General features: G+C 40.7%; 1 protein-coding gene across 2 annotated transcripts in view; it reads right to left on the bottom strand.

The window, feature by feature from the left end:
• Positions 1-18421, bottom strand: part of Dbct (Dihydrolipoamide branched chain transacylase E2) — a 183478-nt gene that overhangs the window by 106717 nt on the left and 58340 nt on the right. For both annotated transcript variants that reach the window (XM_071679364.1, XM_071679365.1), the window contains exon 4: positions 14489-14640. In XM_071679364.1, coding sequence (XP_071535465.1) covers positions 14489-14640 — 152 coding nt within the window. The remainder of the gene's footprint in view (positions 1-14488; positions 14641-18421) is intronic.

Raw genomic sequence — 18421 nt, 5'->3', positions numbered from 1 at the left:
AATTCAGCAGCCAGGAACCAGGGCTTTGAGGTAAAAGGTTCTGTGAAATTTACGATGAAAGAGTAAAGACATGGGTACCTCAAGCCTGAAATGCAAAATGAATTGTAAGTAGAAGTAAACAATGGTTTAATAAAAGATGTCAAAAAGCAAAGGCACTTCAAGACATGCAGTGGCAAAAATATAGATGACACCCCAGCCAGTCAGCTCTTGCAAGGTATAAGAGAGAAGAGAATCCATACAGCAAGACAGAAAAAAAAAAGGAACAAGGAAAATTTGAAAAGAATAATGTGGACAAGGCAGGAGAAAATAATCTAGAACTTTCCCATAAATTCATCCAGTGTAAATACACTAGATAAACCAAGTGAAATACTGTTCAAGATGTCATTGGAGAAATGCAAAGTGCTACGGGAGTAGAAAAAGGCAAACATTATACCTAGCTGTAAGAAAGGAGACCTGGAATGGGCAATGAACAGCAGCCCAGCCTCACTAATGAGTGTGGTATATAAAGTTCAGGAAAAAAATAATCAAAAAGCAAGTTTTTTACAGAAGAGAAATTATCTAAGTAAGAAACAGCACAGATTTAGGGAAAGGAGGTCATGTGTAACAAACCTCTTACACTTCTACAAGAGAGTGGACTCTATCTTAGACGTAAAGGAAAGCTAGTATGTACTTTGTGTTTGGACTGCCACAAAGCATTTGACACTATAACACATGGGAGGCTGATTAAGAAGCAGGATCATCAGGAAGGAATAGGAGGAACTCCTTCACTAGATAGATCATCCCAGTGGAAGGGAACAAAAGTCATGTCAGGAGAGCCTTCTCCAAAGGGGTCGAGGTGACCAACAGAGAGCTAGAGTTCTGTTCTGGGGCCATCACTTTTCTTTATCTATGTAAATGACTTGCCTGAAGGTATGGACTCCTACCTGAATATGTTTACAGATGATGCAAAGGTCTTGAGGGAAGTGGAAAGCGAGGAGTATTGAATCAGCTTACAAGGAGCCATGAACATACTCCGAAGTTGGCCTGATACACAGTTGATGATATCAGACACAAGCAAATGAGAAAAAGTGAAAGAAGGCCTCAATATGATTACTATCTAGCAGGAAATAAGCTTCAGGATTCTGTGCATGAGGATTTCAGAGTTGATATCATCCCTAAACAGTAACGTGAGTCCCATATCAGGAGTATAGTTAAGGAGACAAACTGCCTGATATATGGATAAGGAAATATTCAGCAAACTGTTCATATCATATACAAGGCCAAAACTATACTAGGATTTCAAAACTATACTAAGTTTCACAAGTTTGGTCAACAAAACTTTCCATGGTTTACCCTAGACGCTTCATATGCCCTGGTTCAATCCATTGACAGCATGTCGACCCCGGTATACCACATCGTTCCAATTCACTCTATTCCTTGCACACCTTTCACCCTTCTGCATGTTCAGGCCCCGATCACTCAAAATCTTCATAGATACTTAAAGCGAGATAGAGATAGATACATAAAGCGAGATATAGATAACTAAAGCGAGTTAGAAATAGATACATAAAGTGAGATATAGATACATCCTCAACTAAAGAAGTACAAAGAACTAACAGAAAAAGTCCAAAGGAGGGCAACGAAGATGGTACCAGAGTAAAGAGGGTTGAGTTACAGGGAAAGGCTAGATGAGTTTAAATTTGCCCAACTTAAAAGAGAAAAGAGTGAAGGGTGACCTGATCAAAACCTTTAAGCATTTAAAACAGATTGATGATGTGGACAGTGAACAGTTCTTTAAAAAGATATAAAAAGAAATTTTATGGTATGAGCAGAGGAAGAATGGAAGAGAATGGCTGAAGACATGGTTAATGCAGACAGCATACACAAATCTAAGAACATGAATGATAGCAGAAAATGTTGAAGAGATGGGGTCCCAAGAATGTAAAACTTGCTCTATGTAGAGTGCAAATATGTAATTACATGAAAGAAAATATTACCAGCAGACCTTGTACTGCAACAGCCATATCAGTGATTGAAAAAAGAAGCAGGATTCTAAGTGTTTACAAAAGTGAGTTAGGAGAGCTTCAAAGACTGTGTGGACAGATATAAATATCTTAGGATGGGCTGCATCAAATCATACTCCTTAGAAAAAAATAAAGTTGGGAGTGTTTAGACAGATACGAAAAAGGTAAGAAAGGACTGGGTATAGCTCATAGGTACACTCCCTTATACCTCAAGGTGGAAAAATACCTGGATGACTCTATGCAAGAAAAATATGAGAGACTGCACTAGTTCATTCAGAGGATCATCCAAAGTAGAATCAAGTTAGAATGAGGAACCAAAAAGGGTGGTTTTATCAGTTGGAATTTTGCTTTGTCGCTGTCTCCCGCGTTTGCGAGGTAGCGCAAGGAAACAGATGAAAGAAATGGCCCAACCCATCCCCCTGCACATGTATATACATACACGTCCACACACTCAAATATACATACCCATACATCTCAATGTACACATAATATACACACACAGACACATACATATATACCCTTGCACACAATTCACAGTGTCTGCCTTTATTCATTCCCATCGTCACCTCGCCACACATGGAATAACATACCCCTCCCCCCTCATGTGTGCAAGGTAGCGCTAGGAAAAGACAACAAAGGCCCCATTCATTCACACTCAGTCTCTAGCTGTCATGCAATAATGCCCGAAACCACAGCTCCCTTTCCACATCCAGGCCCCACAGAACTTTCCATGGTTTACCCCAGACGCTTCATATGCCCTGATTCACTCCATTGACAGCACGTTGACCCCGGTATACCACATTGATCCAATTCACTCTATTCCTTGCCCACCTTTCACCCTCCTGCATGTTCAGGCCCCGATCACTCAAAACCTTTTTCACTCAATCTTTCCACCTCCAATTTGGTCTCCCACTTCTCCTCGTTCCCTCCACCTCTGACACATATATCCTCTTGGTCAATCTTTCCTCACTCATTCTCTCCATGTGCTCAAACCATTTCAAAACACCCTCTTCTGCTCTCTCAACCACGCTCTTTTTATTTTCACTCATCTCTCTTACCCTTACATTACTTACTCGATCAAACCACCTCACACCTCACATTGTCCTCAAACATCTCATTTCCAGCACATCCACCCTCCTGCGCACAACTCTATCCATAGCCTATGCCTCGCAACCATACAACATTGTTGGAACCACTATTCCTTCAAACATACCCATTTTTGCTTTCCAAGATAATGTTCTCAACTTCCACACATTCTTCAAGGCTCCCAGGATTTTCGCCCCCTCCCCCACCCTATGATTCACTTCCGCTTCCATGGTTCCATCCGCTGCCAGATCCACTCCCAGATATCTAAAACACTTTACTTCCTCCAGTTTTTCTCCATTCAAACTTACCTCCCAATTGACTTGACCCTCAACCCTACTGTACCTAATAACCTTGCTCTTATTCACATTTACTCTTAACTTTCTTCTTTCACACACTTTACCAAACTCAGTCACCAGCTTCTGCAGTTTCTCACATGAATCAGCCACCAGCGCTGTATCATCAGCGAACAACAACTGACTCACTTCCCAAGCTCTCTCATCCACAACAGACTTCATACTTGCCCCTCTTTCCAAAACTCTTGCATTCACCTCCCTAACAACCCCATCCATAAACAAATTAAACAACCATGGAGACATCACACACCCCTGCCGCAAACCTACATTCACTGAGAACCAATCACTTTTGTACCTACAGATTGATTGGGTACAAAAAGAGAAGAAGATGAATTACAGAAGTCACTGTATTAGCAAAAGGTGACTGCTGAGCTCTGTGAAACTGCCAAAGCTGGTAATATGAAAGGGGAGATAAGGGATGGGCATGCCCAAGAGGGAGTGATAAGATTATTGTCACAAGATCCGAAGAAGGCAGAACTGGTGTATATAGTGTGAGGTTTCTATCTATCTATCTACCTATCTATCCATATCTTTGATGCCTGTTTCCTCCAAGAACTACCATCAAGAGAGTGGCCATGGCAAAAGAGTCTCCACTTATCCCTGTCCTTACATGCCTCTCTTGCATACATCATTCAGTATTCTTCCCTCATTTCTCTCCCTTCAGTATTCTTCTCTACTTCCCCATATCACCATATCACCAAGCCCTTTTGTCATACTATCATAAACTTTGCAACTTCCCATTTTCCATTTATTCCACACATCTATACCACCTCAGTACTACTTTTCACCAACTCTACCACTCCACAATTCATTCCCTTTGCATTCCATGCTATAAAAATCTCTCATATAACCCCTCAATCCTTTTTTCATTCCAAATCATACTACATGCTCATCTCAAGTGGAGAGAGGTTTCATTATCATCAAACACATTCAACTGTCCTTAAAAATGTTCATGCCCTCTTCTTTGCATATTACCACTTCTCAACCAGCTCTACTCACTGACACTCTCATTCGTTCTTTTGTTATTCATATACTATTCCCCTATTTCCAAAACAATTCTTATTCTTTCTGAAGTTCATTATTACTCTCACCCTATCTCTCATCTGCCATCTTTTTCACCTCTCAAACCTTTTTCATGATCTCCAGCAAACTTTTCTTGTAATTCTCCTATTCACTCTCACTCCTTTCCTGCAAAGACTATCCATACACCTATCTTTTTCCTTCATTAGCAAGTCACAATCCTCATCTCAACACACACTGACCATTTTCATCCATCCAAACCCCACCTTCCGCATGCCATTTACTCATTTGCATATATAAGCACTACTTCCCTAAACATCTTCCACTTCTTTTCCAATTCTCTTGTTTCATTTACTCTTACCCTGAGGATAGACAAGTGAGGATTCTACCTATGTATTTTCTGTATATTGTTAGAGGTTAAATACTGGATGAAAGTAGGGGACTGGAAACCCTCCCCTCCTTGCATCATCACTTTCATAGAGAGGAAAAGAAAAAAAGCAAAATCAAAAAGCTCTGGCTGGATGTCTGAATGTGCATGAATGTACCTATGATGAGAAAAAAGAAGAAATAGGTGCTATGACTTGACGACAGGAACCTTGTTCTAACTCTCAGTGAAATTAAATTGAAAGAGAAGGGAGTAGAAAAGTTTGGAAACATGTGGGACCTAATGTGAGGGTAAGAACACATAATGAGGTACCTCTTCTGACAGAGGAGCTGTGGGGTGGAGTTAAATAGTATGAAGAAAAGAGCTCAAAGCTGATGTGTGACAGAATGAAAGATGGGGGACTGCTACTGCTTATGCACCTAGTAGTAAGAGGTGGGAAGAAAGGAATGCATAATGGAGGGTGGTGAGTGAAAGCTTCCCCAGTTTTGATGCAATGGATCATATATTTATTTATTTATTATACTCTGTCGCTGTCTCCCGCATTAGCGGGGTAGTGCAAGGAAACAGACAAAAGAATGGCCCAACCCACCCACATACACATGTAGATAAATATACGTCCACCAGCGCACCTATACAAACCTATACTTCTCAATGTATACATATATATATATAGAGACACATACATATACATATATACACATGCACATAATTCATAGTCTGCCCTTATTCATTGCCATCGCCAACCCCCACACATGAAATAACAACCCCCTCTATGCGCATGTGCGCGAGGTAGCACTAGGAAAAGACAACAAAGGCCACATTCGTTAACACTCAGTCTCTAGCAAGGCCACATTCGTTCACACTCAGTCTCTAGGTGTCATGTATAATGCATTGAAACCACAGCTCCCTTTCCACATCCAGCCCCAAGACCCCGGTATACCACATCATTCCAATTCACTCTATTCCTTGCACGCCTTTCACCCTCCTGCATGTTCAGGCCCTGATCACTCAAAATCTTTTCTACTCCATCTTTCCACCTCCAATTAGGTCTCCCACTTCTCCTCGTTCCCTCCACCTCTGACACATATATCCTCTTGGTCAACCTTTCCTCACTCATTCTCTCCATGTGACCAAATCATTTCAAAATACCCTCTTTTGCTCTCTCAACTACACTCTATTTATTACCACACATATCTCTTGCTCCATCAAACCACCTCACACCACATAGTGTCCTCAAACATCTCATTTCCAGCACATCCACCCTCCTCCGCACAACTCTATCTATATATAACATTGTTGGAACCACTATTCCTTCAAACATACCCATTTTTGCTTTCCAAGATAACATTCTCAACTTCCACACATTTTTCAATGCTCCCAGAACTTTCGTCCCCTCCCCACCCTATGATTCACTTCCGCTTCCAGTGTTCCATCCGCTGCCAAATCCACTCCCAGATATCTAAAACACTTTACTTCCTCCAGTTTTCCTCCATTCAAACTTACCTCCCAATTGACTTGTCCCTCAACCCTACTGTACCTAATAACCTTGCTCTTATTCACATTTACTCTCAGCTTTCTTCTTTCACACACTTTACCAAACTCAGTCACCAGCTTCTGCAGTTTCTCACCCAAATCAGCCACCAGCTCTGTATCATCAGCGAACAACAACTGACTCACTTCCCAAGCTCTCTCATCCCCAACAGACTGCATACTTGCACTTCTTTCCAAAATGCTTGCATTCACCTCCCTAACAACCCCATCCATAAACAAATTAAACAACCATGGAGACATCACACACCCCTGCCGCAAACCTACATTCACTGAGAACAAATCACTTTCCTCCCTTCCTACACGTACACATGCCTTACATCCTCGATTAAAACTTTTCACTGCTTCTAACAACTTGCCTCCCACACCATATATTCTTAATACTTTCCACAGAGCATCTCTATCAACTCTATCATATGCCTTCTCCAGATCCATAAATGCTACATACAAATCCATTTGCTTTTCTAAGTATTTCTCACATACATTCCGCACATCCTCTACCACTTCTGAAACCACACTGCTCTTCCCCAATCTGATGCTCTGTACATGCCTTTACCCTCTCAATCAATACCCTCCCATATAATTTACCAGAAATACTCACAAACTTATACCTCTGTAATTTGAGCACTCACTCTTATCCCCTTTGCCTTTGTACAATGGCACTATGCAAGCATTCCACCAGTCCTTAAGCACCTCACCATGAGTCATACATACATTAAATAACCTTACCAACCAGTCAATAATACAGTCACCCCCTTTTTTAATAAATTCCACTGCAATACCATCCAAACCTGCTGCCTTGCCGGCTTTCATCTTCCGCAAAGCTTTCACTACCTCTTCTCTGTTTACCAAATCATTTTCCCTAACCCTCTCACTTTGCACACCACCTTGACCAAAACACCCTATATTTAATGATACTCTCTCACCCCAACTCTCATTTGCCCTCTTTTTTGCCTCTTGCACCTTTCTCTTGAACTCCTGCCTCTTTCTTTTATACATCTCCCAGTCATTTGCATTGTTTCCCAGCAAAAATCATCCAAATGCCTCTCTCTTCTCTTTCACTAATAATCTTACTTCTTCATCCCACCACTCACTACCTTTTCTAATCAAACCACCTCCCACGCTTCTCATGCCACAAGCATCTTTTGCGCAAGCCATCACTGCTTCCCTAAATACATCCCATTCCTCCCCCACACCCTTTACGTCCTTTGTTCTCACCTTTTTCCATTCTGTACTCAGTCTCTCCTGGTACTTCCTCACACAAGTCTCCTTCCAAAGCTCACTTACTCTCACCACTCTCTTCATCCCACATTCTCTCTTCTTTTCTGGAAATCTCTACAAATCTTCACCTTCGCCTCCACAAGATAATGATCAGACACCCCTCCAGTTGCACCTCTCACCACATTAACATCCAAAAGTCTCTCTTTTGCACGCCTATCAATTAACATGTAATCCAATAACGCTCTCTGGCTATCTCTCCTACTTATATACGTATACTTATGTATATCTCTCTTTTTAAACCAGGTATTCCCAATCACCAGTCCCTTATCAGCACATAAATCTACAAGCTCTTCACCATTACCATTTACAACACTGAACACCCCATGTACACCAATTATTCCCTCAACTGCCACATTACTCACCTTCGCATTCAAATCACCCATCACTATAACCCGGTCTCATGCATCAAAACTACTAATACACTCACTCAGTTGCTCCCAAAACACTTGCCTCTCATGATCTTTCTTCTCATGCCCAGATGCATATGCACCAATAATCACCCATCTCTCTCTATCTACTTTCAGTTTTACCCATATCAATCTAGAGTTTACTTTCTTACACTCTGTCACATACTCCCACCACTCCTGTTTCAGGAGTAGTGCTACTCCTTCCCTTGCTCTTGTCCTCTCACTAACCCCTGACTTTACTCCCAAGACATTCCCAAACCACTCTTCCCCTTTACCCTTGAGCTTTGTTTCACTCAGAGCCAAAACATCCAGGTTCCTTTCCTCAAACATACTACCTATCTCTCCTTATTTTCTCATCTTGGCTACATCCACACACATTTAGACATCCCAATCTGAGCCTTCGAGGAGGATGAGCACTCCCTGCGTGACTCCTTCTTTTGTTTCCCCGTTTAGAAAGTTAAATTACAAGGGGAGGAAGGTTTCTAGCCCCCTGCTCCCGTCCCCTTTAGTCACCTTCTACAACACGTGAGGAATGCATGGGAAGTATTCTTTCTCCCCTATCCCCAGGGATAAGATCCAAATGCAACACAGAGTAATATGGCAATACAGGGGGAACAAGGTACCTGTTGTAAATGGAAATGGGGAAGAGCATGTTTTGTTATGTTCTGAAAGAGGACTGAAGACTGGGGATACTTTTTTTTAAGGTCACACTGAACATATATAAATATATATGTGAGAAACTGCAGAAGCTGGTGACTGAGTTTGGTAAAGTGTGTGAAAGAAGAAAGTTAAGAGTAAATGTGAATAAGAGCAAGGTTATTAGGTACAGTAGGGTTGAGGGTCAAGTCAATTGGGAGGTAAGTTTGAATGGAGAAAAACTGGAGGAAGTAAAGTGTTTTAGATATCTGGGAGTGGATCTGGCAGCGGATGGAACCATGGAAGCGGAAGTGAATCATAGGGTGGGGGAGGGGGCGAAAATCCTGAGAGCCTTGAAGAATGTCTGGAAGTCGAGAACATTATCTCGGAAAGCAAAAATGGGTATGTTCGAAAGGAATAGTGGTTCCAACAATGTTGTATGGTTGCGAGGCGTGAGCTATGGATAGAGTTGTGCGCAGGAGGGTGGATGTGCTGGAAATGAGATGTCTGAGGACAATGTGTGGTGTGAGGTGGTTTGATTGAGTAAGTAATGTAAGGGTAAGAGAGATGTGTGGGAATAAAAAGAGCGTAGTTGAGAGAGCAGAAGAGGGTGTTTTGAAATGGTTTGGGCACATGGAGAGAATGAGTGAGGAAAGATTGACCAAGAGGATATATGTGTCGGAGGTGGAGGGAACGAGGAGAAGTGGGAGACCAAATTGGAGGTGGAAAGATGGAGTGAAAAAGATTTTGAGTGATCGGGGCCTGAACATGCAGGAGGGTGAAAGGCGGGCAAGGAATAGAGTGAATTGGATCGATGTGGTATACCGGGGTTGACGTGCTGTCAGTGGATTGAATCAGGGCATGTGAAGCGTCTGGGGTAAACCATGGAAAGTTCTGTGGGGCCTGGATGTGGAAAGGGAGCTGTGGTTTCGGGCATTATTGCATGACAGCTAGAGACTGAGTGTGAACGAATGGGGCCTTTGTTGTCTTTTCCTAGCGCTACCTTGCACACATGAGGGGGGAGGGGGATGGTATTCCATGTGTGGCGAGGGGGCGATGGGAATGAATAAAGGCAGACAGTGTGAATTGTGTGCATGAGTATATTTGTATGTGTCTGTGTGTGTATATATATGTGTACATTGAGATGTATAGGTAAGTATATTTGCGTGTGTGGACGTGTATGTACATACATGTGTATGGGGGTGGGTTGGGCCATTTCTTTCGTCTGTTTCCTTGCGCTACCTCGCAAACTTGGGAGACAGCGACAAAGCAAAATAAATATAAATAAATAAATATGTGGGTGAACAGGAATAAGAGTCAATGGCATTACTGGATTATGTTCAAATTAACAGGCATGTAGAGAAGAGGTTATAAGTGTACAGGCTAAGAGTGGCAGCAGTTGAGATGTCTATCATTTATAGTTGGTGGCAGGCGAGAAAGTCTGTACTGGTTGCTCAACGAGAAGAAATGACTTATGTGTAAAAGTAGTGCTGAAAGTCAGAAAACTTTGAAAAGAGGCATACATACAAAGATACCAAAGGAGAATGAATGATGAAAGATATTGGGTGAAAAGAAATTAATTGATGGGAGTCAATGAAGAGTAGGATGTGTTCAGGGAAGCAAAGCTTACATGTGTGGGTGAAATGTGTGGACTATGGAAGGTGGGATGTAGATGTAAAAGAGAGGGGGAACGAGTAGGGTGTGTGGAAGTCAAATCACAAGAGAAAGAGGAGGGAAGTACATTGACAGTACAAGTAGGTAAGGAGTGCAAATGTTTGAAAAGCAAAAGGAGGTCAAGAAAAAGGTACAAGAGCTGAAGAAAAGGACTAATGATAGATGGGGTGAGAGACTATCAATGTACATCAGAGGGGACAAGAAAAGGACAAGGAAGAAATGGAAATGAAGTGTACATCTTGAAGGACTTCTGAATGTGTTTGATGACAGGATGGTGGCATGCATAGTGAGTCATAACAAATGTTATAGTAAAAAGAAAGAATGTAGTGAAAGCCCTGCATAAAACGAAGTGTGGCAAAGTGGCATGAGATTTTCAAGAAAGGGAAGTGACAGAGTTATTGATTAGTTAGTCAGGCAACTCATTATCTATATGACCCAAGATGAGGTCCCTTGGGACTGGATGTATGCATGTAGAGTGCCTTTCTATAACGGCAAGGGGAACAAAAGTCAATGCTTGAATTATAGAGGTAAAGGTCTGTTGAATATGGGAGAGTATGGGAGTGGTGATTAACAGGGTAGAAGAAATATGGCTTCACAAGGTGTAAAAGATCTGTAAACCAGGTGTTTGATTCAAAGAGTTTGTATGAGCAATATTTGGAGAAGACTAAACTGGATGTGGCATTTAAGGAATACAAAGGAGAAACTCTAGGATATGAATATGCTGAGAGGGATAGGTGGAGGGATGTTTGATCATTACATGGTGGATGCAAAGATAAAGTTTAGCAGAGACTTTAGAGCAAGAGGAAATGATATGAGTGGATACAGGGTGGTGAAAAAAGTGATCTTGGAAAAGAAGCTTGTGTGAAGAGATACCAGAAGAGATTGACTGTACAATGGCAAACAATGAGAGCAAATAAAACTTGGGGAGTGGGTAAGGACTGGAAGGTAATTCAGGAAGCATGTGCAAGCGAAGTAGGTGGCATGTGGAAGGTGGGAGGTACAAGTGAGAAAAGGTTGTAAGTTATGGGATGACAAAGTTTAGTTTCCAGTTAAAGAGAAAAGCATTTGCAAGGAAGGACTGCAAGTGCTTGGTAGATCAACAAAAGAAAGCATCAAGAGGTCAAGAGGAAGGTGCTGGGACTGAAAAAGAGGGCAAATAAGAATTGGGATGAGTGAATATCTGTAGACTTCATGGAGAATAAAAGAATGTCTTGGAAGGAGGTTAATGGTGAGATAGAAATCAAGATAACAAATGGAAACATCCATAAAAGGGGCAAATGGGAAATTAGTAACAGACAAAGATGAGGTGAAGAGAGAACTACATGAGTATTATGAAGGATTATTGAGTGTGTTTGATGATGTTATGGCAGATGTGCAGTGATTTGGTTAGGAAGGAATGTGAAGTGAGAAAGTCATTGTAAATGTTTGGTGAAAAGAATAGATGTGTCAAAAGCCTTACATAAGATATGTGGCAAGGCAGCCGTAGTGGATGGTGCTGCAATTGTATCTCTTTTGAAACTGGGTGATTGTGTTACTTATTAGCTATGTATGGATCATAGTGAGAACCTGAGGATTGGTATAACACCTGTATAGTACCACTGTATAAAGGTGGGGGGGAGAACAAAGGTAAATGTTTGAATGATTGGAAGAAGGTGAATAAGCTGAAACTGAAATGTCTGGGGACAATATGTGATGACAAGAGTTAATCAAATAAAAAATGATAGAATAAGAGAGAGGTGTGATAAGAAGAGTATAGGCTTGGGCTTTAGATGAGAAGATACAGGAGAGGGTGAATATATTGGAAACAGGAGAGGGTGAATATACTGGAAATTAAATGTCTGAAAACAATAAGTGGTTGATGAAGTCAGACATAAAGTAAGAAAAAAGGGTGGTAAAAAAGAGCAGTATGGTTGAGAGACCTAAAGAGAGTGTGCTGAACTGATTTGAACATATGGAGAGAATGAGTGAGGAAAGGTTGACAAAGAGGGTATACGTGTCAGAGGTGGAGATGGAAGGATGAAGTGGAAAAGGTTTTGAGTGCTTGGGCTTAAGCATGCAGGAGGGGTTTAGGCCTGCACAGGAAAGACTGAAATGGAGCAATGTGGTATGGAGGGTGTGATGTGCTGTCATTTGACTGAAACAGGGCATATGAAGTGGTCAAGGGACACCAAAGAAAGGTGTGTGGAGCCTGGCTGTGGCTAGGGGGTTGTGGTTCCAGTGTATTACACATTACAGCAAATGAGGCCATTATTGCATCCATTCATGGTACTATCTCACTAAGGCATTAAAATAATGAGAAAGTATGAAAAAATTAAGGATAAGAAAGAGCCTGGCTGTGGCTAGGGGGTTGTGGTTCCAGTGTATTACACATTACAGCAAATGAGGCCATTATTGCATCCATTCATGGTACTATCTCACTAAGGCATTAAAATAATGAGAAAGTATGAAAAAATTAAGGATAAGAAAGTGTGCTATAAGACAACTAGAGAGTCCTTGTGGAAGGTGCTATGACAATATGGGTAAATGGAAAATTACAAAATGCAGTGGAGAGCTTTCAATGAGAGACGGCGTGAAAGTGAGTAGGATGGGAGACAAGTGAGTGGACCCCAGTGAAGGTGGGTTTACCTCTATGACATGTGATATCACAATGGTTGTTTTGTCTGTTTAGGGACAGAGTAGTGAAGGAAGTAAATGCAAGTGTCTTACATATCCCAGGGTTGGGAAGGAGGCATGAGAATCAGCTGCTAGTAGCACACTCCAAAAAGAAACTCCAAAAGCCGGTAAAAGAGATTGAGAATGTCTGAAAGAGGAAAGTTAACAGTATATGTAAACAAATGTAAGGTAATGAGATGCAGCAAGGAAGAGACAGGGTGGTGCATAAGTGTGTATGAGGAGGATCTGGAAGAAGAGGAGTGCTTTTAAGTATCAGGAAGTGACATGACAACAGGATGGATCCTCCAGGTCAAAAGAGTTACAGGGTGGAAGAGGGGGCTCATGGGACAGTTCAGTATATATTAGGGCAAAGATGGGTATACCTCAAAGTAAAGTAGTTCTAACACTGTAGTATGGTATAAGTCTTGGACACTGAATGTACAAGAAAGGAAAAGGATGGATCTGTTGTAAATGAAATGCCTGATGATTTAAGGTGTGAGGGAGGGTAATCATTTAAGGAATGACTGTGTAAGAGCAGTGTGGTAGTATGTGCCTTATGAATGTGAAAGCTGAACATAATTATCTGAAATAGTTCACATAAATGGAAAGAAAATGTGAAGAAAAACTGATGAAGGGGATCTACTTGTCAGAAGTGGTGAACACAAGTGGAAAGGGAAGACCTACAAGGAGATGGAAGATTGAGTAAAGGAGGCTTTGGGGTGATGTCACCTGAACATGCAAGAAGGCAAGAGGCATGCACAATAAAGAATGAACTGGATAAATGTGGTATAAGGGGATAACATGCTCTTAATGAGCTGAAACAGTGTGTATGAAATGCTCAGGGTAAATCACAAGCAGTCTGTGGGGCTTGGCTGTGGAAGACAAGCTCTGATTTAGAGAAACTATTCATGACAGTAAGAGAGAGAATATGCGCAAAGGAAGCCACTGTTCTTTTGTTCACGATGCTGTCTCACAAAGGCATTCATAAAATATATAATGAAAAAGCATATATCCATTGTGAAGACTGTGTAGTATGAAGAGGCTCATGAACCATGTTTCAGCCAATAAAATACAACAGTTACATGGGCAGAAAATGTAAGAGAAGGTAAGAAGATGGTCCACTTGTTTTCAAGTACAAAACCACCAGCACAACAAGAAGCCACAGATGATGCATTATTTTTAGGGGCAATGAACTCATAACTTGGGTCAAAGGGACAGTGCAGCTTACCCTAAACCTAACTAATGAACATTATAGCTAATAATTCTGAATCTATTTTAATCTGTTTGGGAAATTTCTTAAAGATCACACTTGATTGAACCAAGAGGTGTTGCTTTTCCAAAGCCACTTTACGCAAAATGACAAAATTATCAAGCAATAATATTAGTTTGTACACACATGCAAAACAGCTACAAAATCAATGAACCATGAACACAACTACAAACCTTATGTTCCATAGCAATTCTCCGTACTGCTGGGGTTGTGAGTATTTTTCCTTTTGGAAGTGTGAAACTGCCTGATTCTATGGCTGTACCTTCCACAGGACGACCTACAGATATGGCTTCTCCCTCTTGCACCTCCGCCCCCACAGAGTCATCTGAAATGGTGATAAAGCTGAAGAAATTTCTGAAAAATTTAGTTTCACTTCCTAGAAAATAACACTGTGAAACAGGGTAGTAAGTGTTATTTCCTAATTGCTTATGTATTAAAAGTAGAGAAACAAAACTATTATTCCCTTCAACTTTGCTTTTGTGACAAGGACAGTGAATTTTTCTAAATTTCATTTTTTCCCAATAGCACAACAGGCAAATTTGCACATTTTTATTCACAAAAAGTCAGGAAAACAAATCATGTGCGAATGATATCAACATGCATTTACACTAATGTTAAACAAAAGTGAGCACAAAAGATTTAGAAGTGAGTAGTTTTTTGAGATTTACGATTGTACTGTAAATCAAATTCACAAATCAGACCCCAAATATAATCTCCCATCATGTTCTCACTATATGCTCCTTGGCAGCAGTGTTCATAGTCCAGTACATCCTGGTGGAAGCACTTGCCATGCTCCTCTGAATATGCTCCCATGTTCTCCTTGAATTTTTCAAGATAAGCGTTAAAGTTATTGACTTTGAGGGACATCTTGCAGCCCATTATGCCGTAGTTCTTCACCATAGTCTCAACCAGCTCCACATAGTTTTTGACCTTGTTACAGTCCAGGAAGCCCTAAACCACTGCAACAAAACTGTGCCAAGATACTTTCTCCTTTCTAGTGAGCTTCTTGGGGAATTCCTTGCACTCCAGGATCTTCTTTATCTGTGGTCATATGAAGACACTGGCTTTGACCTTTCCTCAGGCAGCTTAGGGAAGAAGTCTTGAAGATATCTGAAGGCTGCATAAGGCCTAATTTCATGTGCAGTGATGGCATCAACACATTCCAGGGGTCCACCAGTGGCTCCCACTTGATGTTGTTCATCCCCATAGATGATTTGGTCTGCTGAGGCCAGTCCTGCCTGTGGTAGTGTGCCGCAGTGTCCAAGCTATCCCAAAGGCAAAGATAGCAGGAAAACTTGGTACCATCCTACAAAAGAACAATATAAAATTGTGATTATGAAAAAAAATTATTTGTTTATAGATTTATTTCACCTATGACTAATGTGTAAGGGATTCTTTCAACATATTCCAAATATGATATCTTTTTCAGTAACATTGAAAATTAAAAGAAATTTAGAAAAAAATTAAATCTAAAAATTCTAAAAAATTTAAAACATAACATTTTGTCATCCAAACGAGCAAAAATTGTCTATCTTACCTTCTAGAGTTTTTTTTGCATTGCTTGCGGATGAAATGAAGTGCCCAGAATTTGTCTTGATCCCCAACAGGCATGCCGAATATACCTTGTAGGCCTCACACAGCTGATGCTGCCCGGAGTACTTTCTCGCTTTTGTTTTGATAAATTGGCTGCAGACATAACAAAATAAGTCTGCCACATGCTTGCCTTACAGGTCTTATATTTATACTACTATTTACATCACTGGAAACTTCTTGAATATATTCTATATCAGCTACTCAACTCTGAATATATCTGGAATGTTCTGAAAAATAGGTACATTTCAAAATATCAAAAGCAAAGTTTCAAGGGAATAACAGCCATTTTGAAGAATTTTCAGACATAATCAATTAAAAAATAACACTTATTAACCAGAAACAAAAAAGGAACTTTTTTTTCACTGTAATACTTAAAAGGCTTAAAAAACAGTCAAGGCAAAATGCCAAGTCACAGCAAATGTATCATAGTATTGTGTGCCAAAACATCCCAGCTGCTTGTTATAGGCCTACTAATCATAGTTATCACTGCTGAAATAAGCAGCTTCAATCTTCACCAGCCAGATTCTGACCAAAATTCTGGGATACAGCTATACATGACCTGATTATGGATTAGCTAGATCTATCAATAAAACAGAAAGATGTTCACCATTATGGAACTGAACACCTCTGCCCTTAGCATTTTACAATTTAAATGCTTGAGATCCCTACATATATAAAATCTAAATACCAGAAAAGAAGCAGAGGAACTCAGATGGAGATAAAGGGATCATATCTGCTCATGATAAGGTTTATGGATTCTTGTGACTACATGGAATGCATTAGCAAGGATGCACCAAGAAAGGGAATAAAAAAGCAATAAAAAAGTAAATGAAGATTTCAGAAGAAAGTTGGGAAGAGGTCAGGGAAAATAAGAAACTGTACTGGAAGGAAGTAAAAAAGGAAAGAGGACCATGTAGGAGTGGAAACGTTTACACGAAAAGTAAGGAAGGGGAGTTGCTGAATCTAAAGAAGGAAAAAGTATTCTGAAGAACTAATAAATGTGGGAGAAGGTGAGGCAGCAGTGGTCACATGCATGGGTATGAAGGATAGCAGGAAGAGTATACAAGTGCAAGGGCCTATCACAAGAGGGGAGGTAAAAAGAGCAATAATGAGGCTAAAGGAAGGAAAGGCACTGGGTATGGATGGGATTACAGCAGAAATGCTGAATATGGAGAAAGTGAGACAAAGTGGATGCATTTGGTATGTGATTCTGCACAGAAACAGAAAGCTGTGCCTGAGGATTAGGTGGAAACCTTGATTGTTCCTTTACTCAAAGCAAATGGTGCTATGGATGTATGTAGCAATCTATCTATCTATATCCCTGATGTTCATTCCCTCCAAGAACTCCAATCAAGGGGTGGCCATGGTAAAAGAGTCTCCACTTATCCCTGTCCTTACATGCCCTCCTCGCATACACCATTCTATTAATTCTCCCTCTGTTTCTCTCCCTCCAGTATTCCTCTACCCTACTTTCCCAAGTCACAGAGAGTCTTCCACTCACATCAACCCCTTTAATTGTACTACCATACACTCTCCTTGCAAACTCCCAGTCTTGCATTCTTTCCACAAGCCCAAACCACCTCAAAGTATTACGTTTCACCCATTCTACCACTCCACAATTCACTCCCTTTGCATTCCCTGCCATACCACATCTCTCACATGCCCTTTCATTTCTATCTTCGTTCTGTCTAGTTACACAACATAATTTTCTCAAAGAGCTCATTTCCACAGCCTGTATTCTGACCTCTGTGACTCATTACATGTCCATGCTTTGTCTGCATAGGTCAGGGCTGGGAGGACTATGCTGTCCCTTAATCTCCTCTTCTTTTCATACTTACACCTCTACCCTTTATCATTCTATTAAGGGACTCAATAACTTCTATCCTGTACTGCTCTTTCCCTTATCTCTCCTTCCACATCACCACACTTTACCAACGGAACTTCCAGATCCTTAAATTTCCTCAATTCTTCCAGTCTTTTTCCCCCACATATCCACAGCACAATTTAGCAAACTTTCTTCTTTCACTCTATATGGTATTACAAAATCTATGCTTCCACTCCATTTCCTTTCAAATATCATTACTTTTACTTGCATTTACCTTCAATCTCCACCACTTACACACATCATAAAACACATTTACAACCTTCTACAACTCATTTTCACTCTCAAGCAACACAGTGTCATCTGCAAACAGGCTTGCCACTGGCCATTATATCTCACTGCCACACTCCAACTCTGCACCCCTTTTCCCTAGGCTTGGTTTCATCTCTCTTATCACTCCATCCATATATATATATATATAAACCATGGAAAGCTGTGTAGGTATGTATATTTGCGTGTGTGGACGTATGTATATACATGTGTATGGGGGGGGTTGGGCCATTTCTTTCGTCTGTTTCCTTGCGCTACCTCGCAAACGTGGGAGACAGCGACAAAGTATAAAAAAAAAAAAAATATATATATATGTATTTTTTTTTTTTTTTTTTTTCATACTATTTGCCATTTCCCGCGT

This window comes from Panulirus ornatus, chromosome 29 (assembly GCF_036320965.1).
Source record: "Panulirus ornatus isolate Po-2019 chromosome 29, ASM3632096v1, whole genome shotgun sequence".
NCBI lineage: Eukaryota > Metazoa > Arthropoda > Malacostraca > Decapoda > Palinuridae > Panulirus > Panulirus ornatus.
The sequence above is the reverse complement of the archived record's forward strand: the minus strand, read 5'-3'. Positions and strand labels throughout refer to the sequence as shown.